Source organism: Acomys russatus, chromosome 21 (assembly GCF_903995435.1).
Source record: "Acomys russatus chromosome 21, mAcoRus1.1, whole genome shotgun sequence".
In the NCBI taxonomy this organism is placed as follows: Eukaryota; Metazoa; Chordata; class Mammalia; order Rodentia; family Muridae; genus Acomys; species Acomys russatus.
Genome location: NC_067157.1, coordinates 45484600 through 45510600, shown reverse-complemented (window position 1 = coordinate 45510600; position 26001 = coordinate 45484600). Strand labels below are relative to the sequence as shown.

At 44.2% G+C, this 26001-nt stretch overlaps 1 protein-coding gene across 4 annotated transcripts in view; it reads right to left on the bottom strand.

Moving 5' to 3' along the window:
- Plekhg1 (pleckstrin homology and RhoGEF domain containing G1) overlaps nt 1-26001 on the bottom strand; it is a 151810-nt gene that overhangs the window by 110715 nt on the left and 15094 nt on the right. For 2 of the 4 annotated variants that reach the window (XM_051164612.1, XM_051164613.1), the window contains exon 1: nt 9528-9666. The exons of the other annotated variants lie outside the window; for them this stretch is intronic. In XM_051164612.1, the coding sequence (XP_051020569.1) occupies nt 9528-9645 (118 nt within the window). In that variant the 5' untranslated portion in view covers nt 9646-9666. Of the gene's footprint in view, nt 1-9527; nt 9667-26001 lie in introns of those variants that run through there. 4 annotated transcript variants of the gene reach the window in all.

Genomic DNA, 26001 nt, shown 5'->3' with positions numbered 1-26001 from the left:
ACCCAAATCTGCTTCCCCCAGTGCTAGTGTTCTCACTCACCATCCTGTAGCTGAAAGTGTCAGGGAAACCAGACCAACACTTTTAGCTGTGCAGGCTCCTAGTCTAAAGGACTAAGACATATCTCCAATAAATCCCCAATGCCTTCTACACCCTCATTTGAAATTAGAGCCAATTCAGGGTCATTTGGTATTTGAAATCTTTTCACAAGTTTTCAGAACAATCCAACTCAGGCAATTAGGGTTTGTAACTGCTAAATTTAAGTTCTAGACGCATAGAGCCCTAAGTAATCATTTTGTAAAGAAAATGGAAATCAGGGTCGATTTTCCGATAAGACAGATACTGTTGTTTGGAACAGAAACTGGTCACTGAACGTCACTGTGGAGCAGAAACTTAAAACAACAATAAAAACCACCAGGGTTCACACGGAAAGAAAAACACAACAGGAAGATGGACAGGTCTGTGCATCTTCCCAATTCTTTTAAAAAGCCATTTTTTTACATTAAAATGTCAGTGCCAGGATAATAAAATAAATAACCCTGTTTATAGAAATTCCCAAGCAGAATGACGAGGGGCTTCGGGTTCAGTGGTACCCAGCACGGGAGGGGCTCTCAGTTGAGCCCCGGAACAGGAGAAAATGATAATTAATAGTCATTTCCTAGGGCAAGGCGACTCCAGAGATGGCTGAACCATAATAGCAGCTCATCAAGACCAACACTGACCCAGTATTTCCTATGGAGTTTTTTTTTTCTTTTCTTTTTCTTTTTCTTTCTTTCTTCTTTCTCTTTCTTTCTTTCTTTCTTTCTTTCTTTCTTTCTCTCTCTCTTTCTTTCTTTTCTTGAGACAGGGTCTCTCTGTGTAGCCTTGGCTGTCCTGGACTCACTTTGTAGACCAGGCCGGCCTTGAACTCACAGCCATCCACCTGCTTCTGCCTCCCGAGTGCTGGGATTAAAGGCATGTACCACCATGCTTGGCTTCCTATGTAGTCTTGACCACTGCAAGCTTTCCCTTTTCCATGAACTCATTTAATTCTCATAGGTGCTACTATCATCCCTATTTTGTATTTGAACAGGAGGTAAATTTTTTTTTTCTTCTGAGACAAGTTCTTACTATGTTGCCCTAGTTGTTCTGGAACTAGCTCTATAAACTATGCTAACCTTGAAGTCACAGACATCTGTCTGCCTCTACCTCCCGAGTTCTAGGATTAAAGGTGTGTCCCACCATACTTGACCTAGGGTGTGTGTCTTACAGTTACTAAGTGGTGACCCTGGTATTTGAACTCTTAAGCCTCAGGATTCTATGCAGAGCACTACAGTAGAGCCCTGCACTCAGGGAGAGGTACTGTCACCACTGAACTTCACAAATGGCACACACAAAAAGGAATTTCTGCTGCATACACTTGGCAGGGGCTCCTCCAAAGTAATGTTCTCAGTCTAGAAAAAGATTCAAAACCCATAGGCTGACTCCGAGGAACATAAAGAAAGACATAGGCAGGTGAGAGAGTAACCAGCCACAAAGCCTGTAGGAACTGGCCAGGAGCAACTTTCAAACACTCACATACCACAGCATATATATTCCCGATGGTCTGTTTGCACCCTTTAGCTGCTTCCCGAGCTAGTCATAAGGTCCCTGGAGTCCTGAGCTGGGGTACCCGCGCCTCTGAATCCTCATAGCTCTGTGCAAAAAGATGCTCTACAGGCGCAGAGATGTCATTTATAACACGTGTGCCGAAGGAACCGAGCGCAGAACGGGCTCTCAGAGGAAGTGGGCAGTGAGCATATGCAGAGAGCGCAGATAAAAAGGTGGTCATGTGTAGAGGACAAAGCCAGGCTGAATTGGCAGGACACATAGCGGGCATTTGGCACAAACCTAAAGAGTAATGCTGCAGAATGTCCCAGGAGAAGGGTGGTTACAGATGCAAGACTTCAGAGCCTCCTCCAGGGAGCTCAGAGGCTAGGGTAATTTGTGCTTTGTTTGCTGACACGAGAGCATCCAAGTCTCTCAGAGAGAGAAACTAAAAGTTAACAGGTGACGGGGGTGGGGGTGTGGGGTGGGGGTGTTAAGCCACATACATCACTGTTCTGATTTTTAAAATGTGCTGAACAAAGACCACAGTTGTCTGCATACATTCTGTGCTCTTCTGACAAGGCAGGCAGAAACTTCACACAGAGAAACAACAGACCCCAGGCATCTGACATCACTCCTTGACCCTGGGAGCCCTGGGAAAGTGCTAGAGGTTTCCACCAGCCTGTTTTGAACAGGATCAGCCTCAGGCTGACTCTAGATTGAGGAAGCACAAGCAAGCAGAGAGGGCCATGTGCCTCAGGCATGATGAGAAGTGTTGGGAGTGGTCATGAACTAATCCAGAAGGTGGGACTTCGGCTCCAAGCGTTGCTATTATTCACATGACATGGGACAGACCGTTGAAATGACTGAGTGCGAAAGGGGGCTAAAAGGATTACTGTGGTGCGTTTAAAGCTATCTGCCTGCTACCAAACACACGGCTCTGTGCTTTAGCTTCAGATTCGGTATTTGTCTAGTTGGTGTCTCTAATCGAAGAGCCAAACCCACAACCACACGGTTTCTATCTCCCTTGTCACCCAGAGCCCTGAAACATCTCCCAATTCACTCCTCTAACACCCCAGCCAGCATTAACTTCTCCCTAAACCAACCCAGAGTCAGGATCAGAAAAGCGACAACTACTCTGACCTAAGGCCCGCTAGGCCAACCCCATAGCTGTGGGGCTACGCACTTGTCCTACCAGACCTTTCTCATGGACACCCCAATAAAGGCCCTGGGCAGGTAGAAATTTTCCTGAGGTCCTTCCAGCCTCCTTACTGATGCTGGGACCTAAATGTGGCCCTTTACAGTATGTCATGTCATGGTGTGGTATGGTTCATCTTCTGGAGAAATGTAATAAAAATCTCCTCTCAAAGGCATTAATGTCTCCATTTGTTATTAGTCTCCTCCACAAATCTGAGCCCCACAGACATTTTTAAGCCTCCTTCACTCATTCTTGACCTCCACCCCCACTTTCATCAGTTTTGTATCGACTTCCTCCCTGACACTTGCCAAACCTAGTTTCTTGCCCCCTCAAGTCACCATTCCACACATGTGCCTTCCGAGACTCCAGACGGGAGTGACTCTGCTAGGAAGGCTTGATGGAGTTCGTGAGGTCTGGGGATCAAGTCCACGCTCCTTAACTCAAGACCCTCCCCCCCACGCCCTTTGGTCTTCACGCCTCCCCACCTTTGCTTGTAATACTGCTCGTAACAGATGCCCTTCCCAGTGCCCTCCCTCCTGCCAGCGTGGAAACCACCAACACACTTAGCCAGCACCCGAAGTACCCACTTAGGCGGAATGTCAGTGTGCTGATGTGTTAATACTGTCATCGTCCAAATTAATATAAGCTCTTCAGTAGGACTTAGAACCTTTATGAGTTCCAAAATTAGTGAAGGTGTGGCAACAGCAAATATGTAATTTCTGTTGGCTCCAATTTAAGAGTTGGCAGCATTCTCCATAGTTTAGAAGGCCTAATTCAAATTTTACTTGCTTAAGAAGGCTTGTACAGTTTCTTAAGATAATTTCTTCCTTGAATGTCCATTTAGCATTAACTTAATTATTTATTTATATTATATATATAATACATATATATATGTAAATATACATATATTTAAATATAAATTTATAACTATATTATTAAACTAAAATATATCATAAATATATATAATATATTTATAGAGAGGTATTAAATATATGTATATTTTTATATATGTGTCTTTACATTTGCTTTCTCAGGATCCCAAACACTATGAGGTCAATAATGAAGTAAACCTTAGCGCTCTTTTCTTTCAGGCCTGTTAGCTCTACACTTAGCAACTGCTCAGTGAGTATTTATTAAATCTCAGTCCCATGATTATTCCAATTAAACTAAGGAGTTCTTACCAAATGGTAATTACATAGTTAATTATGAGAAATATGGGAAAAGAATTACATAGCTAGGCTTAAACTAATTAAAATAAGTACAGGTCAGAGTATAAGTCTATTAAATTCCAACAGAAAATAGTAATAGATATACTAAATTATTTAGGAGCATTATTCTGACATTTAGTCATTACTATTAATTATAAAATGGGGTTAATTTATTTATTTTTTTGGTTTACATAAATAAAAATTCTTCTAGTCTATAAGCAAGCCAAATATCAGCTTATAACTGCACAGTTTTCTGTCTTTCTTTCCCCCATGTCTGAAGTTTCTAGACATCTACTAAAAAATAAAAAAATAATTAAAAACTCCAGTCAGATTACAGGTGTCTAGCATGGGCTACTTCAACTGGCTTCCAGGTTGGAAGGAGGAAATGGGCCAGAGTCGGCTGCATAGATCCCAGGGCAGCCCCAGATGCTTGCTCTCCCAAGCCTCCCTGGAACTGATGGCGGCCACGCAGTGCGGTGGAATGCACAATGCCGCAGCCACACTCTGCTAATGAGGACTTCTCCCAGGTCCTCAATAAACATCTGCGGATCAACTGATTCTTATCTTTGGACTTTCCTCCCAGTGTAATTGTTAGCTGAGATTTACAGGCACTCTTCCCTAGGTGGGTGGCTGGGCCAGGGCTAGGAGAGCCATACCATTGACACAAGGAGAATCTCCTCCCAGCAGCCAGAAAAGCAAACAGTGGTTTAGAGGGGGTAAAATTTTCTCAAAAAAAAATCACTCCAACATGATTACAGGCTGTCACTAAAAAATGAGGAAGGAAGGGCTTTTTTTTTTTTTTTTTTCCGACTACAGGGTATACAACTCTGAGCACAGAAATGATTATTTTATATTTGGGCCTGATGGTAGTCTGTAAGCCTCTGAAATGTAAAAAGCCATAATAACCTAGGTGCCTGGCGTAACTTAAAAAGCTTCAAGATGATTACACAGCTTCCTGGATTTATACCCCCTCACATCGCACATTCCTGCAGTCGCCGCTCTCAAATGCCGCCTGCATGTCCACTCTGGTAGGACACTGGCCAGGGTGGACTTAGACACTACCGAGCCACAGAGGTTTGCTTGACTGGGCTCATCAGCGAGATAAAGCAAGGGCAACTTCAGGAGGGCTAAATAACTCAAGTGGCATATGAGGAGTTAAGACGGAGCAACAGAACCCACAACCCAGTTGGGTGTTCCCTGGAGGCAGGGGTCCTTTGGAAGGGGCTATCTTGAGGACAGAGAACAGAATTTGTGAAATATCGCTCGAAGGCTCCTTGTTCCAGCTGGTATTAAAAGAGTCTGGGAATTTGTAGCAGATTCTGCTTCAATTTAGCTGTTCCTGAGTTCAACACTGGGAAAGAATCACCAGTGGACAGGGCCTAGAGCCAGCACGACTCTAGACCCTGCGTGCAGCAGGTCGGAGGCAGTACTTCTTAACAGCTGGGGTGCCCCACCATCCTCTCAGAACAACCTCCCTAGCTACTAATGCGGTGGTTCTCAACCTGTGGATAGAGACCCCTTTAGGGGTGGCACATCAGCCATCCTGTATATCCGATATTTGCATTACGCCTCTCAGCAAAGTTGAGGTTATGAGGTAGTAAAGGAATAATTTTATGGTTGGGGTCAACACAACATGAGGAACTGTATTAAAGGGTTGCAGAGCTAGAAAGGTTGAAGAACCATTGTTCTAAAGGAATGAACCAGACCTTGACAGATTTCCTGGGTTGACATGTTTTGCTGTTTTTGTTTTTCTTTCCTGATCCTGCCCCTAGACAAGGTTCCTCTCTGTAGCCTTGGCTGTCCTAGTCTCGCTTTGTAGACCAGGCTGGCCTTGAACTCATGGAGATGCACCTGCCTCTGCCTCCCGAGTGCTGGAATTAAAGGTGTGTGCCAGCACGGCCAGCCCCTGGGTTGACCTTTCAAAATTAGTTTTCTATTTCTGTGTGTGTGTGTGTGTGCGCGCGCGTGTGTGTGTGTGTGTGTGTGTGTGTGTGTGTGCATCTTGTACATATGCACATGATTGCAGGTGCCCATACTGGACCTGAAGTTACATGCAGCTGCGAGTTGCCCAACTTGTGTGTTACAAACCCAACTAAGGTCATCTGCAGGAGCAATAAGCCCTGAGCCATCCAGGCTGGACTTCTGACATGGTGCAGTGAGACGCTGATGATACATAACTCACGGTTTTCTTATATTTAGTGGAAAGTAACTGCCACTATACGTTTCTATGTCAAAAGAAAGTATCACTGTTCTAGGAAACACAGAACGAAAGCATAAAGATCATATTCACTTTTATTTAAAATATCTTTTCTGGCATCTAAGAGAAAATTTAAAAGTCATTCAACCTAGCCAGGCATAGAGGTACATTCCTTTAATCTCAGCACGTAGATCTGTGAGTTCGAGGCCAGCCTGGCCTACATAGTGAGTCCCAGAACTACAAATTAGAAACTTGTCTTAAAAAAAAAAAAAAAGTAAAAAAGTAAATTAAAAAACAAACGAACAAACAAGCATTCAATTTATCTGAAGGGAATACATTTTCTAATCTAGACCAAGACATTAAAGATAAAAAGATTCTAAGAGATGATTATAGGGTTGGAGAGATGGCACAAAAGTAAAGAGTTTGCTGCAAACATGAGGACACAAGTTCAATTCCCAGAATCCACGTAAAAGCCCAGTGTGGCAGTGGCCCTAGGGGGTGGCAGCAGAGACAAACAGATCGCTGGTGGCTTGTGGCCAAGCCAGCTTAGCTCCTGTTTCAGTGAGAGACTCTAAACCTTCTAAAATAAGGTCAAGAGTGATGAAAAAAGACATCTATCAGTGACCTCTGGCCTCCACCAACCACTGACCTCTGCCCCAACCCATGTGTACATGTTCCTCACACACTAAAAATTATTTATCTATGGCTGTTGTTTTTAAAGAACTCACTGAAAATAAAGACTTAAGAGCCTCTTTACCCTTTAAATATAAAAATACTTTACCCTTTAAATATAAAAATATAAGAGAATTAAAAAAAAAAACAAAAGAGGTTAGGATCAGCTTGGACATTAAAGAATGCTTAAAAGGAAAAAAAAAAAAGAAAGAAACAAAGAGAATTAAAGGAATCTGACCCATTGCCATATAGAATGGATCTCTGTTATATGTGGATGACCTAAACCATTAAATCAAGTGATATAAGCCAGAATGGTGCACATAGGATAATTATCCGCATATGAATTCAGAGACAGGAAGCAGATGCAATGTTACTCAAGGTAAGCCGAGACTAGACTAGACTGCTCAGTGGCCCCGGAAACTGGATCTAAGATAATGGCGAAAGCTGGGAAGTCACAGCGATGGTCACACCCCATTGTGGACATAATGAATGCTGACAAACTGAACCATACAAACACTTAAAAGCAGTTAAGATAGCAGATTTTATATTTTCTGTATGTTCCATAACAGCGTAAGAAAAAGTAACAATGTCGCATACTAGAAGCCAGTGACTCCAAATGGCTGAGTAGGGTGGCTTGTGAATTATGCCTCAATCGAACTCCAAACCCATAACACGGATAGGGCGTAGCTGGGTAGGAGGAGAGACTGTGAATGATCTGTGCACAGTATGGCAACGTGCAAGTACAGATTTTTAAATAGGCAGCAGAGAGGATTGTGATCGTTCCCAGCATAAAGAAATGACAAATACTGGAGGTAATGGCTATGCTAGCCTGGTCTAACCATTACACACCACCCACGTGTACAAATATACACCACACCATACCCTTAAACATGTATAATTATATATTTTTAAAAATTAAATCTCTTTACGTATTCACTTTTAAAGGCTCCACCGCTGACATGTTTGCTATTATTTTGTTGCCTCATAGGCTCTGAATATTGTTACCGGAAGTTAGCACATTTTGTCAGGAGAATTCAGGACAAGAGAGAAAAGGCTGGCCCCAGAGTGTGGGAACTTTGCGTCAGGCCCAGCTTTGCCCCTGAAGAGGTGGTGCCTCCCGAGGCTCCTCCCCTGAGCGCTGCTTCCTAAGCTGTGAGACAAGGCAGCAGAGGCAGGTGCTCAGCTTTTAAGGCAGCATGACTCACACCCCTATTGAGTCCCCTTTAGTAGTTTAGAACGTGGACTGGCCTTCTAGCTCCTTCCACGTTTTGGACATCTGGCTAAAACAATGAAATTACTTTCCCTCTTATAATAAATATACTTAGAATATTTTTTCAATGGCTTCTTAGTTTTATTCTTTTTTTTTTTTTTAATTTATTTTATTTTTTTATTTTGAGACAGAGAGAGCCTCATGTAGTCCAGGCTGACATCCGACAAGCTGAAGATGAACTTCGGTTTCTACTCTCCAAGCACAAGGGTTACATGCATGCGCCACCATGCCTGGTTTATGTGGTACAGGGGATTGAACCCAAGGCTTCCTGTGTGCTTGGCAAGCACTCTACCAGATGAGCTACATTCCCAGGCTTGGTTTTAGTCTCCTTGCAAATAGTTAGCCTGAGAGACATGGGTCAAAGTTACAACTACACAAGTGACAACATTTAATTTTGATAACTCTTTAAACCGGTAGTTAAACAGGACCTGATGGTAAATGCTTGGAGGACGGAGGGACAGTAGTGTTTGAGACAAGGATTGAATTTGAGGCAAGCCTGGGCTAGCTAGCAATTTCAGGAGACCCCGCGTCAAAACAAAACAAGCACGTGAGCTGTACAGATGAAGAGCGTGCCGTATCTAGGAGAAAACATCTGGAAATCCCTCACTTTTAACACGTGCCAGGATGAAAGCGCAGTTCCATTTACTGCTTAGGCAGCTCTGGGACTCAGGGTCAGATAGAAGCCATTTGAGGGGCAGCCTGCCAGCTCTCAAAGCTCCTGGGAGCCTGTTACCGCTGGGTGCCAACTCGCTTCTGCAGCTGGCTCCGAGTCTCTCCATAGGTCAGCCAGCAAGACCAGAGAGTTCAAAGTAAGTATCTTTAGAAGTTCAAGGCCCAGACAGAAGAGAATGAGGTCAGGTTTTTCAAAAAGTTCGCCTTCTTTCTTTCCTTTTGTGAAAATGTGTCTCAGAAAGAACTACAAGGTTAACGCGAGGCCCCTGCATTTCTGCCATCTGCTTTATTGTTGCCTCGGAACAATGGAAATGAGACAGAAAATAAAAATAATTAGTGGGGAAACCAGGAGCTAAGCCTTTTGCCAATTTCCTGTATCAGAAGTAACGAAGTAATAGAATTTAGGCTAAAAGCTGCCAGAAGCCAGCACGGTACCTTTCCTCTCTCGGTGCTCAGACCCTTGAACAAGGTTCCACTTTCAAATAGAAGCTTTAGAATGAAAAGAATGCAGGAATAAATAGCTCTTGCTTTGTGCCCCTCTGAAGGTTTCCTGGTCTTTGATGAGGAAAAGGTAACTCCTTACTGAAGTAAGTTAGCCAGAATTTATATAAGCTAAGAAAAAAACAAAAAACCAAAAAAAAAAAAAAAAAAAACAGACTGTAGATCTAAGCGAGTAAGCTTGTAGCCATCTCCCTGAGTCCCTTTTAAGAAAGTTTTTCAGCCACATGAAAGTAAGAACAACATACCCTGAATCCGAATTCCTCCTTGTCTCTGTGGGGTGGGTGGCTTCCATTCTGTTCTTCGAGGGGAGCTCCGATTCCTCCACCCTCTGACCAGTGTGCCCACCATGGTGGCCGACAGCATGTTCCTGTGGTCCTGCTGGGGTGGAGGGCAGCCTGGTAGGCTGCCACTGGCAGGAGGTTTGTGTCCTCTTGGAAGGTGCTCCACCCAAGGGAAGACAGGCCTGGGCAGTTCCTCCCACCTCTGTCCTCCACCCACATCCTCATCTTGCCTGTGTCATGAGACCTCTCTCAGGAGGTGCAGGGGAAGTATGGGAGATGAGACAAGGAAGAAAAAAAAAAAAAAACCAGACAGCAGCAAAAAATTAAAAAATGAGAGTTAGGAACGGAGGGAAGCAAAGAAAGAGATAGGCAATGCCATAGACGTGCCTATCTCTATGTATTTTGTTTGTTTGTTTGTTTGTTTTTCTAAAAGCAAAATTTCAAAATTGAAAAAAATGGCTATGTAAGAGGTGAGATGGAGCTTGTACTAGTTTGCCTATCAAGTCTCCACCACACCAGAATTGCTTCCACTTAACCCTTTCCCTGCGGGACCATCCTTCCACCCCAACAGAACTGGTTTACAACATGAGTGTTTATTGGCTTTTGAGGATGGAGAGGGCAAGAGACTTAGTAGTTCACAGTCATGTATGTTCTCAGAGCCTTTTGAAAACACGAGCTGTTTGCAATGGACTGACCATCTCTCTTTATGAGCTACTGAGGCCACACTAATATCACATGCTGCTCACAGGTGTCCCCTACTGGCCAATATGACAGGTGCACACAGGTGAGAGAAAACCTGCGTTAAAGCTGGAGAGGAGGGGCCAGGCAAGTAGTTCTGGAAAGCTCTGGAATCCCTTGAGTACCTCAGGATCCTGTATTCACTCAGCCTAGGTGGAAAGGACTAAGAGTGAATTAAATGCACGTGGCACAAGAGGTGCCCATATCTCTTGGCACTATGACCGTAATGATTAACTAATTGAATGACACATGTATAATTTCACATTTTCTCTTTTCCCAAGATACACCTTGGCTAATTTAAATAAGTTTCAGATTGCTTCTTCAGAAGATATGCAAATTACGCAAATCCCTTGAAGTTGATCACAAGTTTTGTTTTGTTTTGTTTTGTTTTGTTTGCTTTTTAAAGGCTATATAATTTCCACAACCACAGTCAGTGTTTTAAGGACAGACACTTTGCATATGCAATTTACATATTTGTTTTCTGGTTCCCTACTTACTTTAACCCCTTTCTTTTTGTCTATTTCTATTTTGTCCTGCTTTCATTTATTATACTCACTACTGTATTGCTTTATGCTGTGCCATTTTCTGCGTGATCCTTCCAGAGTTTGAGAAAACGGTGGTGTCACTTTCACAGACTGACATAGGCACGGAGGGACGGGAATTTAGAATAGCATGAGAGCCAGCCTTGGAGTCCTACTCAAACCACACCTCAACCTCAGGCTTCGCTCAGGTCCCACAGCGGGCTGGAAAGGGACATGCGACAGGAGGTATAGGTCCTGGTCCTCCCTGGGGGGAGGAGTATGCGGGCAGAATCTCCTTTTTTTTTTTTTTTTGTTCATAAGCAGTACTGGCCATAGAGGGCTGAGCTGGCCTGTGGTATGGTAGGCCCAGAAGGAGCTACTTATGGGGCAGCGCTAACGATCTTACAGGGAAAAGGGCAAAGAGGCCTTGGAGGAGCTCAGTTTCCTGCCACACCCAGACTCACAAAGACAGGCTTAACCTGCCTTCTGATGGGGCTACTCCCTGCATGAGTAGGGTGGCTCTCGGAGAAGGGTGGCATTAGAGCTAGGATGGGCATCAGCAGACACCCTGAGGCATGGTCCAGCCGTCTCATCAGGGGGCAGGATAAGGAGGCAGAAACATGGCTGGGTGTTACCTGGGGACATTTCTCTGTGCAACCTTGTATCCTACTGTGAGGTCCAGAACAGTCTGGGAAAGGTGCTGTTAGCACTGCAGGAGAGGCTCTGTCCACACACAGAGGTCAGTCACCCTCCTTAGGGTGAGGTGGAAGAGACATGGGCAGTGCTAAAAGCAAAGCATTGGGTATTAAGCCCACAAAGCTCCTACCAACATCCTCCTATGAGCCTCTTTTCTAATCATTACTGCCGCTGTATCATTGAGAACTCATCTCCAAAGGGCATAAGGATGCACAGGGCTTATGGGCAAAGCCATTTTAAAAGCACAGCAAACTGCCCCAAATCCAGACATCCTTTGAAGAACTACTGTTGACAACCAGCAGAGGGAACAGGGATGTACGTGAGGAAGGAGGCAAATACAGTTCTGTAACCCCTCACCCAACCTCCCCGTCTTCCCTGTGCGCTCATCTTCCCGAGGCGTCCAACCACAGTACTCCCCACACTAAACTGTGCTTACTACTGGCTGTTGGTCTATCTGCCCCAATCAACTGGCTGTTCCCCAGCCTCACTGGGCATCAGAAACACCACACGGGGTTCTCAGGACTTTCCCCAAAAAAGGGCTCCTGCTGGCCACAGTTTGATGAGAGGGCAACAATATGTTCAAGAAGTTGGGGCCCCAAGCCTTTGTCATTGTTTTGCCTGGCATAGTGTGTGTAGCCAGCACATGGCTTGCTGTGTGAAGAAACTCTGCTCCATGGCCCCAAGTGCAGGAACATACAGCTCTCGTCTCTACACGCATCTTCTTTCTTGCTTGCTCCCACCTCAGGTGTCACCCTGGTGGCAGGTGCCAGCTGTTAGCACCACTTGTCTTTGCTCTACCCCATTACCCCCCACCCCATAATTCCCACGGCTCTCTTGCCTGTGACGTTTCAGCCCAGAACACAACTGCCGCCCGCGTCCTGCCTCTCCCAACTCCACACAGAGCCACCCTGGATACTCCGGGAAAGGGTCCCATAAGTAAGCTCACTTAGCACTTGGCACTGTGCTGTCCTCCGCTTGCTGGTGGCAGCAGAGGGACACGCAGTAGCCACAATCTCCCCCACAGGAAGCTGAGCAATGACCATGACTACTGTGAGAAACAGGGACAGGAAGAGGAAAAAAAGTAATGTCCTGCCTGTGAGGTCAACTCCACCCTTTCCCAGTCCATACAAATGCACTTCCTTAAACAGGTCACACCGCAGGAGAGTGGAGATGTAGGACAGAGACATGAGATCATTCTTCCCCCATATTTGTCTTCTTTATGAACACTCCTGTAAAATAGTGTGTGTGTGTGTGTGTGTGTGTGTGTGTGTGTGTGAGATTAACTATTAACACTCTTTTAGATTTCACAGACAAGTACTATCCCACCCTCTGCATGGGATGAGAGCAGAATCAGCCCATGCACCTCTTAGAAACCCTTTAGGGCTTAATGTGGCTCTGGGCACCAGGGGACACCTGGCACACGCTGACTGAAGGGATGCCTGCTCAGCCTGGATGATGTGGCTGTCAACTATGAACCGTGTGCTAAGATGTTGGGGGTTATGTAGATCTGCCGTCTACTAGCAAATATTTGACCTCCTCCTATTATTTCCAGAGAAGTTGCTGAAGCAAAGGTAGGACTGTGTGGGGTATATTTCTCTCCAAGTGCTAATTAAAAAAAATATTTATTTTGATATAAATGAGTATTTTATGGGGGCATGTCTATCTGGGTACCACAAGTGTACAGTCACCAAAGAAAAGGGTACTGGATGCCCTGGGCAGGATCCCCTGGACTGGTGATAGAGAGTCCTCTAAAAGAGCACTCATCTCTTTAGCCCAGTACTGATGTTTTTACTTTGATTTCCTTCCCCCTGGGCCTGTACTGCATGAGTTCCTGGTCTCTATTTAACGCCTCCTTTCTCTCACACACTTGTTCTTGCAGGTCATAAACAAGAGTTGGACAGTGTGTATGTAAACTAGTTGATTTCCAGAGAGCTACCTTTGATTTAATTCCTGACGATCTCCTCCTATGTGGATGGGGTCTCCCCAGCTCAGCCCACCAGCTGCAAAGTATGTTGATGCCTACCCATCATAAGCCAGGCCCTCCAAAGTTTGTAGTAAAGGTAAGAGTTTAATCTCTACCCGTCTTACTTCTGTGTTTCCAGTTGGCAAATTGGGTCCAAACTTGGTCAGATTGAAAGGTCTTTGCTGCTTTGACCCCAGACCTCAGACCCCAGCATCTGAGAAATTGGCTTCTGGCTGTGGCATTTGAGGAACAGAGTATCTCCTGAAGATGAATGCTTCTGGCTGATGGTATCTAATAAACGCGGACCTTTTCTTCTTCTTCTTCTTCTTCTTCTTCTTCTTCTTCTTCTTCTTCTTCTTCTTCTTCTTCTTCTTCTTTTCTCTCTCTCTCTCTCTCTCTAAACCTTGGTAATCTACACTGAATGGTTTTATGTCACAATGAGCTACTGTGGCCTATGGGTAGCTGAGGTCCAGTGTTTACCTTGATAGTGGAGTCAGCTTATGGTGACATTGACATGAGTGAGTGGGCCTTTCTTGAGTGTCTTGCATGGGCTGCAGGGTTCTCCCAAGCAGGGCACAGTCCCTACCCTGTAAGCACATGGCTGGTATGTTCTAGTACGGGGCAATATGATCCAGTATAGTGATATATAGGTGGAGTTACCAGGAAGCCTGTTTTTGGGTGGCTCCTGATCTACGTACACTAGCGTAAGATTTGGGAAGCAGATGTACTTGCAAAACATTAATGTTAGAAAGCTATGAAGAAACTTGTTTTTTACAGGAGTTACAGGCAACAGGGATGGGCAGTGTGGTAAGGCGTCAAGCTCTCTCCACATTACACTGAGCTCCTGGCTTTAAATGGTTAATGTCTGGCCTATCACGCTATGCATGGATGTTCTGCGGTCAGGGCCAGGAAGAAACTGAGGAGGCACAAAACTGAGATTAGTGCTGTGCATCCACTGCTGTGGGTCTCCCATACAATGGGCCACACATCCCTCCGCCTTGCCAAGTTCTCTCAATGCAGTTCTACTCTGGGCTTGGCAGTGGTTTTTGGAGCCAGGGACTGCACGCGGACATGATAGCCTAGTGTCTACAACTACTCCAGGGCCTAGGAAATAGTCCTGTTTGCGACACAGACTGTGCAGCTATTGGTCAGTATACAGTTCTCAATATGAAGATCAGGGGAATTTGATCGCTTCCTGTCTCTGAGCGTGAAGCCCAGCTTGGGCTGAACTGTACTGAACTAGGTGCTATTCAAAGTCTGGTCTTCAGTGTTGCACAGAGGAAAACAGGGAGTATGTGAACACACGCAGAAACACATTGGCTCCTGCTCACATACACCAATCTGGAGGAAAAATCACTTGCAAACTCATTTAGGATTTAGATTCTCCAGCAGCTAAGCATTATTCCCTTGCTCTCGTGGGTGTGCCTCTTCTCCTACTGCCTGAATGGTGGGGCCATGTGCCCATCAAACCTTTCCCTCTAGCCCCGCCTCCCCTTGACTCAGGGCTTTTTCTCTCAGCTCTTCCCTTTCCAATTCCATCCAATCTGGCTTTTCCCACCACAGCCACTCTCTGTGCATGCCGCGGCCTAATCCAGTTGGTATTTATTAGTCTCTTTCTCATATAGCTTCTTGGTGGCGTCTGGCATGTTTGGCCACTGCCCGCTTCTCAAGTCCGCTTCCCTCTCACCTGGTTCTGCTCCTGCCTCCACTGAGGTTCCTTTTCAATCAGCCGGAAGGCAGCCGTGACTCAGATATGCTCAGCTTCAGTGTCTGAGCACGAGCGGAGAGCCAAGTGACTGCTCCATATACCAACTTTTGAGATTTCGCAGGAAGTGAAAGTGCAATCTGCTCACAATGGAGCACAGTCGTCCTTATAGGCCAGGGTCCCAGGCAGAGAGTGGCACCACCACTGGGTCTCTGGCTGCCAGATGAGCCAACTACTCTACTTTTTCTCCTTCACTCCAGACGGTCAGATCATTACCACTCAACCTTTTCCTTTCTTAGCTCTCTCTTACACAGCCATGGCTTATTCTCCCCAGGTTACCTTGGATCTGCGTCTGTATCTGGCTCGTGGATGGGGCAGACAACTGTACCACGCTCTTCCAATGCAAACCTGACGTCATCCCACCCCGGACAAGCTTCCATGCCTTCACATCTCTTCTAGGATAATGGTCAAAACCTTCCGTGTGTCTCAACTCTTTCCTCCTTGCTAGCCTTCCCAGTTTTGACCCAAACGTCCTCCAGACCCATCGTTCTCCTCTGGAATTCTCCAGGGCTCATGGTCTTCTCCAGGTCACTTTGATGAACCCACTTCAGCTACTCTCAGGGTTTGGATCCTCAGATGAGGAGGACATTTTTTTTTCCTCCTGGCATTTATAATTTGCAATAACTATTTGGTTTCTAGCCATTTCCCCTATTAATCTAGCATACAGTAATGATGGTGGGAGTACTTTTTTTTTTTTTTTTTAGTACTTTTATCATTTTTCCCAGAGTGTAGATTCATACCTGGAATTCAGTACCTAGTCTATAAAAAATTGTTGAATGAATGAGTGAATGAATGAACAACTATTATGCCCTAGAGATCAGTATAATTAGTGAATAAGATATTTCTATCATCACTGTTGTAAATTAAAAAAAAAACATGCTGTTGTTTATCATGAGGTACTAAGTTCTGGTAAAGAAAGCCCATAATTATTAAACCATTCCCAGGGGAAATATGATTTATTTTATGATGTTTCCTTATTTTACGGTTTCTTCAAAGAGAGAGTCAGGGTAAAATGTGAGTGCCTACATTTATCTCCAACTTGGACTGAATATTTACATCTTCTTCATCCCTAGAAGTGCTGTATCGCTAGACACAGCCATGAAGCTTGCGGAATCTAACTGTGGTTTAATATTCATTATAAAATCAAAATACAGATGAAAACATGCAGGAACTGCTTAATTTTCATCTTATTAAAAAATATAAAAATGGGCTGGAGAGATACCTTAGGGGTTAAGAATATCTGCTGCTCTCAAGGGAAAAGAGGATTTGGTCCTTAGCATCTGTATTGGAGGCCTCAGCACTTCGGTTCTAGGAGAATCTAACGCCCACGTATGACCACTTGAATGCACATGGTACATATACATGCACATCATACATACTTACATGCATGCATACACACACACCCCAAACACATAAAAATAAAATAAATCTTTTAAAAGGCACAGAAACTTAGAAATAAAGGTGATGAATGGAGCAATCTCACAGCCAACCCTTAAAATAGTAAAAAAAAAATTTCTATTCATTCTCTCTGTGTATCAAAAGAAAAGGCTGTGTAATATGCTACCTTCACTTATATATAAAATATAGTAAGAGTTTGTTTGACATATTTATTCTGTAGGAAACTGTCCCCCAATATTTTTATCCTTTTTTTTTTTCAGAGCTTATTATTTATGTTCTTAATCATGAAAGAAGGTTTAAGGTTTAGCATTGGTTTAGGTTCTGTAGTGCTCAGTGAGTTGGGGTTTCAGAGACAACAGAGATGTCCCCAAATCATAAAATCTACCTGCTCAGCCACATTTCAAAGATATATGAAAATGTTTGTCTTTGACTCAAACACTCCTTTGCTTTTCATGGTTAGAACAGATTTTGAACAAGACCTCAATATTTGGTAGCTAGAAAGAGCCATCTGCTCTAGCAAAACCTTTGTTAATTGTAATTCTACCCTGAAATTTAAACCCTTTGAAACCCGGGCACTCTGAGTGAGATTGGTAGAGAATTGTAAGCTGGGGAATGTGCCAACGTTTCCCGCTCTCTTTTAAGAGTATGTGGATTAATTACAAGGCGCTGAGTGACTGGGATTAGCCTTTATCCTTGCCTGCACGAAATTAATTCCTACCACTTACATCAATTAGACCGGGTCAAGATGGGTAATTCAGGCTGAACCTAACATAAAGAGGCCTGTTTGCCAGGGTATCTGACGACCATTGAACATGTTCCATTAAGGAGGAACTCCTGGCTATGTGTGGAGGGTGACTTAAGGCATAAGCAGTTGGTCTCTTTTTACTTGCTCTATGGAACTACTAAAGCTTACTCAGACAATGGAGAATTTAGGTTAAAACATTTGTCTGCAAAGAGTGGAAACTCAATTTACTATTTTTTTTGTGGGAGGGGCTGTCTTAATGCAGCAGTCAGCACTCATACCAACATAATTTCAGACATCTTTAAGGACACGGAAATATTTTGAAAGCCCGTATAAGGTGTCTGTCTTTACTCCAGTGTAAAATATTTGCTATGGACATTTTAATAAATGAGCAGTTGTCAGTCCCAGCACTCAGGAGGCAGAGGCAGGAGGATCACTTTGAGTTCGAGGCCAACCTGGTCTACAAAGTGAGTCCAGGACAGCCAAGGCTACACAGAGAAACCCTGTCTCAAAAAACAAAACAAAACAAATAAATGAGCAGTTGTCTAGGAATTTTCTAGATAACAAAAGTTGGACAACCCCAGACAGGAGCAAACTTCTTTTTATAAGGATTTTTCTGTGACCTCCAATGGTCCACGCCCTTCCTGTCCTTCCTTTTCTCTCAAATACATCAGTCCCCAAACCTGCTCTAATTTTTGCATCTAGATGGAGGTGAATATAGACATTTTTCTGACTGTAATTATTGCTATTAACAAAATAATAAAAGAAAACATCATTCTGGTGCCCCACCGAGGTGCTAAACAATTTTGTCCCAACTTAGGTACAAAAGAACCTGTGTAGACACAGCAATTCAGAGTATAGAATCCCCTCCTCTGTGATCCCAGCCTTTCCCACAGGGGCATGTACCTGGTATTGTAGAGAGCACACATGACCTCGAACCAGTGGAATGCCGTCTCAGTCCTGGATACTTTTTCTTTTATATTATATCTGGTGTTAGTAACTTACTTGGTTTAAGTAATTCTTAGTGCTTAACTCCCACTAGGAAAACAAAGGTGAGGCTGAAGGCACAGAGCCTCCCATCAAACCGTCAAAACAGCACACTGCAGATGCTGCATACAGCCTAGGGCAGTGTGTGTCACACCCTCCAGTCCTGGCTCTGCTGCTCATCCTGTGTCATCATAAACAAGTCTCTGCCCCCTGCAGCCTTCCCCACTGTGGATTGGGAAATGGTACCAGGAGACGGGTGACGGACGACGGGGATAAAGCATAATAGAGGACCTCATCAGAGGAGCTGTCGCTATCAGGAGGGAGAGGAGAAATGGTCAGGTTAAGTATACACAAAGAAGTTCCCTCCCCTTGATGGCTAACACACATGCTGAGAGCCCAGCACGCCACCAGCAGTTATGCCATTATTTCTCACTTGCTATGCCATGCCAATTTACAGATAAGTTTTGAGTTCACCACAGCATTTTCAAATAGTAAACCATTCCCAAGTTGTCTGCACATTCTGCAGGAAGTGCATAAGATATAGGCTAGTACTTTCAACTGGAAATAAAAGCGAAACCAGGCACCTTCCTACCTAACAATCTGCAGTCATAGACAGCGAGCATGGGAACCTGGCTGGCCGGTGACACTCCATCCTGCCGGGTATGCCATTCTCAGGTAAGAGCCTGAGTCCGCATTGCCTTCCCCAGAGCAGGCTGGTTCTGAGGAAGACAGACTGGAGAGAGACTGGACTCTGAGCTCATTCATTCTGTCATCACTATCAGACTAAAACAACAACTATCCAGATACCGCAAGCTCTGCCTATCCAAACTCTCTGGTGACTTTAGGGTTACCACAAATCCCCCTTTCAACCCTTGTTGATCTCCCCCCCCCCTCTTTAAACTGGGTCATTCAAGTTCTCACCTCCGTAAGCAAGCACGGTATCGGAAACTATAACCTTCCTCTGACGATTCAGACTTTTGCTCGGCCCCAGGGTCAGCTCCACAGATGAGGAGTCTGACGCTGGGCACCAGAAAAACAAGTGAAATAGCTGAAAGAGCGACACCCAGTAGGCTTCTTTTCTTTCCTAAATCAGTTCCTCGTGGCTAGTACTCTAGGGAGCGGGGAGCAAAAATGTTGGATGCTTTAAAAAAAATATATCAATGGGGTTGACACAACAATGGTTCTTTTTGCGTTTGTGTCCATGTGGGAGTATGCATGTGTGTAGGTGCGTGTGCATGTGCGGAGGCCAGGGATTGGCATCAGATGTCCTCCTCTATCACTTCCCACCTTGTTTTCTGACACATTAAACTTGCAGCTGGCTGACTTGGCTAGACTGGCTGGCCAGCAAGTCCCAGGGGACCTACTGTCTTGGATGCTCCAGTCCTGGGATTACAGGTATGCCTCGCATTTGGCTTTTTACGTGGGTTTGAACTCGAGACTTGGTGTGACGAGTGCTTGACCTACTGACTCATTGCTCCAGCACCCCTCCCCCAACACCAGTTCATTAAGGGCTCTGTGCAGGAAAACAGACGATCTTAGAGTCTACTGAGCTTAGATGTGGTCTTGGTCACATTTACATATGAGACAGCAACCAGTGCCTATGGATAGGGAGAAGAAAATGAACTGTGATGACCAGGACATCCATAGAAACCCTGGGAGTCTTTCCCTGAGACGGCGGTGAGTTAGCTCCACTTTGCAGAGTTTACAAACCACACAGAAGGGCGGAAAAGAATGCGGTGCGTGTACATAGGTTCAAAGATACAAAGAGCTTTGAGTAGAGTGGGGCATCCATTGACAGTGGCTTTGGAACATGTCTCTGAGATGATTTGCACCTTCTGCCGAGGATGCTAAAGGCTAATTTTCCGTAGCATTAGTCCCTCAGAGGCGAGCCAGATTCCTGTTCCCACACCTACATTATGGAATCAGAAACAGCATCTGAATGCACATCAAATAGCCTTGCTTTTCTGGCAGCCTATGAAAAAAAAAATCAGCCCCAGTGTTTGAAGCTGGCATTTGTTTACATAATGCAACCAGCCACGGATGCCAAACACAATAATTAAATGCTTTACAAGTGCAAATCTTGCCAGGATCTGTAATTTGAGGGTGGGGAAATAAGCCCAGGGTTGATATGCAGCAGAAAATGCTGAGACACTTAGTTTGCGCTGCTCAGAAGCAAAGACACACCAAGGGGCTGAGCTGTGGGAACACGGGACGGAACATAGCCAAAGCGGCTGCTGTTTTAGTTATTGCTGTCCTCTTATCCATGCACGGCGTTCTTCTTTCTCACCCTAACTTGGAAAGTGATGTCTTCATGGGCCAGGGAGATGACTCAGTCGGTAAACTTCTTGCTCCACAAGCGTGAAGCCTGGAGTTCAGATACTCAGCACATCATGTATAATCCAGGCGCGTAGGTAACCATATATCCCAGCCACTGAGGTGTGGAGACAGGGGAAATCCCAAGGCTTGGTGGCCAGCCAGGTTAGCCAACATGCTGACCTTCAGGTTCAACAGAGAGCTTGTCTCAAAAAATAAGGTGGAGAGGAGACTGAAGGAAGACCTCTGGCCTCCACATGTGTGTACACACACACACACACACACACACACACACACACACACACACACACACGTGTGCGTGCGCATGTGCACATGCACGTGCACACACACATGCTCACACACGTATTCACACACACTCACAAATGCACACGCTTACACATCTTTCCTCCCACTGTGAATAAAGGTACCCTCCTTTCACATCACAGCAAAAACCACCTGTGTGGCAGTGATCTTAAATATCTATCGAGAAACAATATATAACCACTCTTTCCCTTTCTCTATCCTTTCAATTATCAAATAATTCTTATACCCTAAAACCTACGATTGGTGACCTAGTGTCAGTTTATTGACTTGCAGTTACAGTAAGTGGGCAATAAGGTATTTCCCCTGCAAAGGACAGAACTCTAAAGCCATAGTAGAATCATCTTTAATCTTCATGTTTCTGCCTCTGCAAACAATAAACAAGCCCCTTGGTATCTCCTGAGGATTTAGAGGAAGAAGAAAAAGCAGATAGGACAACAGCAACTGCCAGCTAGACTTTGCTGGGCTCTTTTTAGTTCTTACTGCCATTAAGGCATCCGTGTGTGCAGCCATGCTTTGTTTTTCTCTGCAGATCCAGGTCTCCTGGCAGAGGCCTCTCAGCACAGCTTTTAAAAGGTAGTGATAGGAAATAGACACACTAAGACGAAGACTTCTTATGTCACTATCTTTATCAATTATCCAAATAGAGTTTCCTTGATAATCTCTATGCATCGTTATATATGAGTGAACTCCTTGGGTGACAGGATGGTCAGCTCCATGACTGGCCTACAGTACAAGGCTCCTTGGCTTTGCTCCATTGTTATTAGCCATTAGTACAATTGGGTGTAATAGCTACCGTGAATCTACAAAAGGTTGGCCTGGATTCATCTCTCTCCTACTTAAAGCCTGTAACGACAGTCTCACTGCCTTCTCAGATGGAAGTGAAGCACCTTCGCATGACCCACACAACAGATTCCTTGCCTCTTCCCAACCCCATCGCCACGGATCTCTAGCCTCATCCGTTTGTTCTTCCTTTCACTGATGTCCCATGGGATTTCTCTAATCTCTTACCAACTCAAATCTCGCAAGGCTCACCCACTTATCATGGCCTTAAAGCCACTGTTGTTCAGCTCCACAAGACTCTCAGCTCCCTGTGGGTTATATATTGTGTGTGTGACTCAGTGGTCCTCAGCACCTACCACAGGACTGGGCTGACTGGAGGCCTCACCAGCGCTCCTGTGTGAAAGGCTGATGGAGCACACAAGGGCCTTGGCTGATTCATGACTTGACCATTTATTCACAGTTTGTTGCTTTGGTTCCTGCTTCACAGCATCCTCATCCTTTCCTCTTTTGAGGGATGATTTTTAGATGGGGGAAAAAAGAAAGAGCAAGCAGAGCTGTTTCCATAGCACCATCTCCCCAGCCAAACAGACTACTCTTTCTTTCTTTCTTTTTTAAAGATTTGTTTATTTATTATGTATACAGTGCACATCAGACCACATTATAGATGGTTGTGAGCCACCATGTGGTTGGTGGGAATTGAACTCAGGACCTCTGGAAGAGCAGTCAGTGCCCTTAACCTCTGAGCCATCTCTCCAGCCCCCTACTCTTTCATACCCATAACTAACAGGGTCATGAGCTCTCCAGGGCTTTTCATACATGCTTGTGTGATCCACTGCTTCTCCACTGTTCCTAGGACGAAGAAGGAACCCAAAAAATGTCACTAAGCTTTTGAACATGTGAGTGCAGAAGTGTATTTTTAATCCTCTTAGTTTTAGCGCTAACATGGTGTCCCAACTCCAGGGGGCGCCATTCACAGATCTGAGGTCAGCAGCACTGTGCGCAAAAGGTGCTCACACTTTTAGTAGTGTCTGGTGGTACTTCTGCTTGGTGCATCACGGGTCCTCTTTCTGGATTACTTATCCAGCTGCGTGTAGGTTTTATTCTTTATTACAAACCCAACATTTATCCTACACATCTTAAAAGCATGGTTGAAAGTACTATAGCCCTTATGAAGAAAAGTGAGAATCTATGGAAATAGAATCTAGTTATTAAGTCAGTTTTTTGTTAGAGCCCCTCGCCTCCCAAAGTACTGCTGATTTTTGAAAACAGATTTTTCTCCCTCGCTGTTTGTTTATTTTGGAAGCATGAATATGTGTAAAGATACAAATGAAAAACCAGTATTTTTTTTCTTCCTCCAAAACCCATGAGACACATGAACAAAAGCAGATAACTACTCATTAAGGGATCAGGGGTTAAAAACAATGTCAATGTTTTCCTTGAATGCAAAACCCTTTAGTTGTTCCAGGAATGGCTTGCAAGGAAATCAGAATTCCATCTTAGGACCACAACCTGGATTAGAGCCACATGCACAGGATGAGCAAAGGGTGCGAGGGCGCCTACAGGCTGAGAGTCTCCAGGCTTCGTGACACGTGGCCTATGGAACTACATAAGCAACAGACTGCAATATCAGGTGAGGTGCTGAAAACAGGTAAGTGGTTAGCCTGAAGCCAAACACAGTTCACACATGTGTCCTACACTCAAGGGACTGAGGTAAGAGGATTGTTAGAGGTTCAAGACCAGCCTGAGACACATAGCAAGAGTTGGTCTCAAGACAAGCACAAATTTGGCCCCAGAGAGTATTTCCTGATATTTTACATGTCCACTAAGGGGCTAATTGTCCCCATGGCCCAAGGCCTCTGGATACTAGCAGATGCAGTTGGAAGGGAGCCAGGCTTCCACCGTCACATAAGGACTTTTGTGGAAACCAAAGGTTATCACCAAAGCCTTTCAGCTTCAGTCCACTCAGACAAAAGTCATCTTTTCTCTTGGCTCCTATTTAATCCCATTAATTACAATAGAAACACTGTTGTTGTTGTTGTTGTTGTTATTATTATTATTATTATTTTGAAGAGTTTCTTTCCCCTATGTCAGAGCTGTCGTCTGGAACCTCCTTCTGTCTTTCTGAAGCTGCAGTGTGGCTGTGGAAGCATGTGAGTTAACCACAGCCATTGGGGTTGAGGCTGGCAGCCTTTTTTCTTAGTCAGGCTGTTCTGCAGAACTGGGTCAGGGAGAGAAAGAAGCCGAAAGAAGAAGGCTTAGCCTAAAATGTCTAAAAATAAGTTGGGATTAACAATTGCTTTGAGAAGAGTCTTGCCAGGCATAAGGAATATATCGGTCATAATAATTTGGCTTTCATTTTATTTGCATTTAAGGTCAAATAAGACAAAATCTGTTTTGCATTACTTTGTACAAAATAGGAATATTTGGAAAATGTGTATTCTGTGTCATCAAAAGATTAAAATACTTTTTATAGAAATAAGCTTACATTTAGATAAATAGAAGACATTTTTAATGGTTTGCTGTACTTTCACCCTCAAATATTCAACTTATTTTCAGTGCTCCCATACAAATCACCAAGATGTTAAAGCCTTTATGCAAATACTTCAGAGCAGGCCTGGTTAGGAACACAGGACCCAGCTCACTGGAATGCTGAACTCCAGCTTGGTCATTAGCCAGCATGGCTCCATGGAAACCAGTGTTTCTACAGATCAAAGGACAGTTTAGGGCTTAAGAATTGCCTCAGACTTCCCAATACTAGAAACTAGGCTGAATATGGGTACAATTTCTCAAAAGAACCATTAAGGTTTATTGTGGAAGATCTCAAAATATCACACACAAGCATGCGCACATGGACATTCTAGACACTCACAAAGGGCTCTCCAAGTAGGCCATAATATTCTCTGCCCCCTCTGTCCATCTCACTGTGTCTCTCTCTATGTCTCTGTCTCTGTTTCTGCCTCTCTTGCACATACTTTTAATTTTTGTTTTTGGTTGCAAAAGACATAGATAGGCAGGCCAAAGCTTTACATTTGTCCTTAGCAGATGAAAGCAGCAATGCGTGTTGGCCAGTCTATTTGTGGACACCAAGACATGACAATATCTGGGCATATGGAGCTTTCCAAGTGCATGGGAGCTCTCACATGCATCCAAAAGTCACTTAAAAACCAGACATTAGCCCGTCAGCATTAGTCTTTACTCTCACACTTCCGGAAAACACTGTGACGTCATCCTTGTCTACAAGCAGTCTTTAAGAACTTCCTTTTACTTCTCTTTATGCTACAGAAACAGATTCCTGGTTGTGGTGGTCTAATCTTCATTGTCAACTTGCTTGGGTTAAGAGTCACTATGGAAACACTCTCTTGGGTGTGCCTATGAGGGTGTTAGAACGTAATCTGTAAACAGAAGCCTATTCTAATTCAAACTCCCTTAAAGAGACCTAGGTGGACAACAGGACACCACCCATCACTCCTTGTTGATCATTGGCCAAAAGAACTTCATGTGTAAAAATTGTTTTCCTTGAAAAATGTGTCTATCAAAGCAAAGGATTGAAAACTATAGCCCTAAAATATTTGGGGGATAAGAAAAGTCTGAAATGTAGGAGTTAGGCAACCAAAGGCAGCATAAACCAGACACAAAGTATGTTTAATCAGGCCCAGTTTTCATGCCAAATGGCTTAAACACTTGGGGTCCAAGTTTTAAACAGTCTGATGCACTCAATCAACTTTAAATAACCCACCATGATGGTTTATCTTTAATTGCCCATTTGACACAACCCAGAATCACTTAAGAAGCCTTTCAGTGAGGGATGATCTACATCTGATTGGCCTGTGGATATGTGTATGGGGGATGGGCTTACTTAAGTTATTTAATATAGGCAGATCCGGCTGACTGTGGGCGACACCATTCCCTAGGAAGAGGTCCTGAACAGTTTAAGTGAAAAAGTCAAGCTCAGAGCAACCAACAGCAAGTGAGCGTCACTTCATTCCATCTCCACCCTTGACTGTGGATATGATGTGACGAGCTGTCTTGGGCTGTGTAACCTGCTGCTGTAACTCCCAAAGTGATGGACCATGACCTGAAATTGTGAGCTAAAATAAACCCTTTCTTCCTTAAGTTGCTTTTTGTCAGGTTATTTTTTTCACCGCTGCTTCATAAATGACCCTAGAATACCTATGTTTTTATTTCTTGCCACTAAATTATATGCATGATGG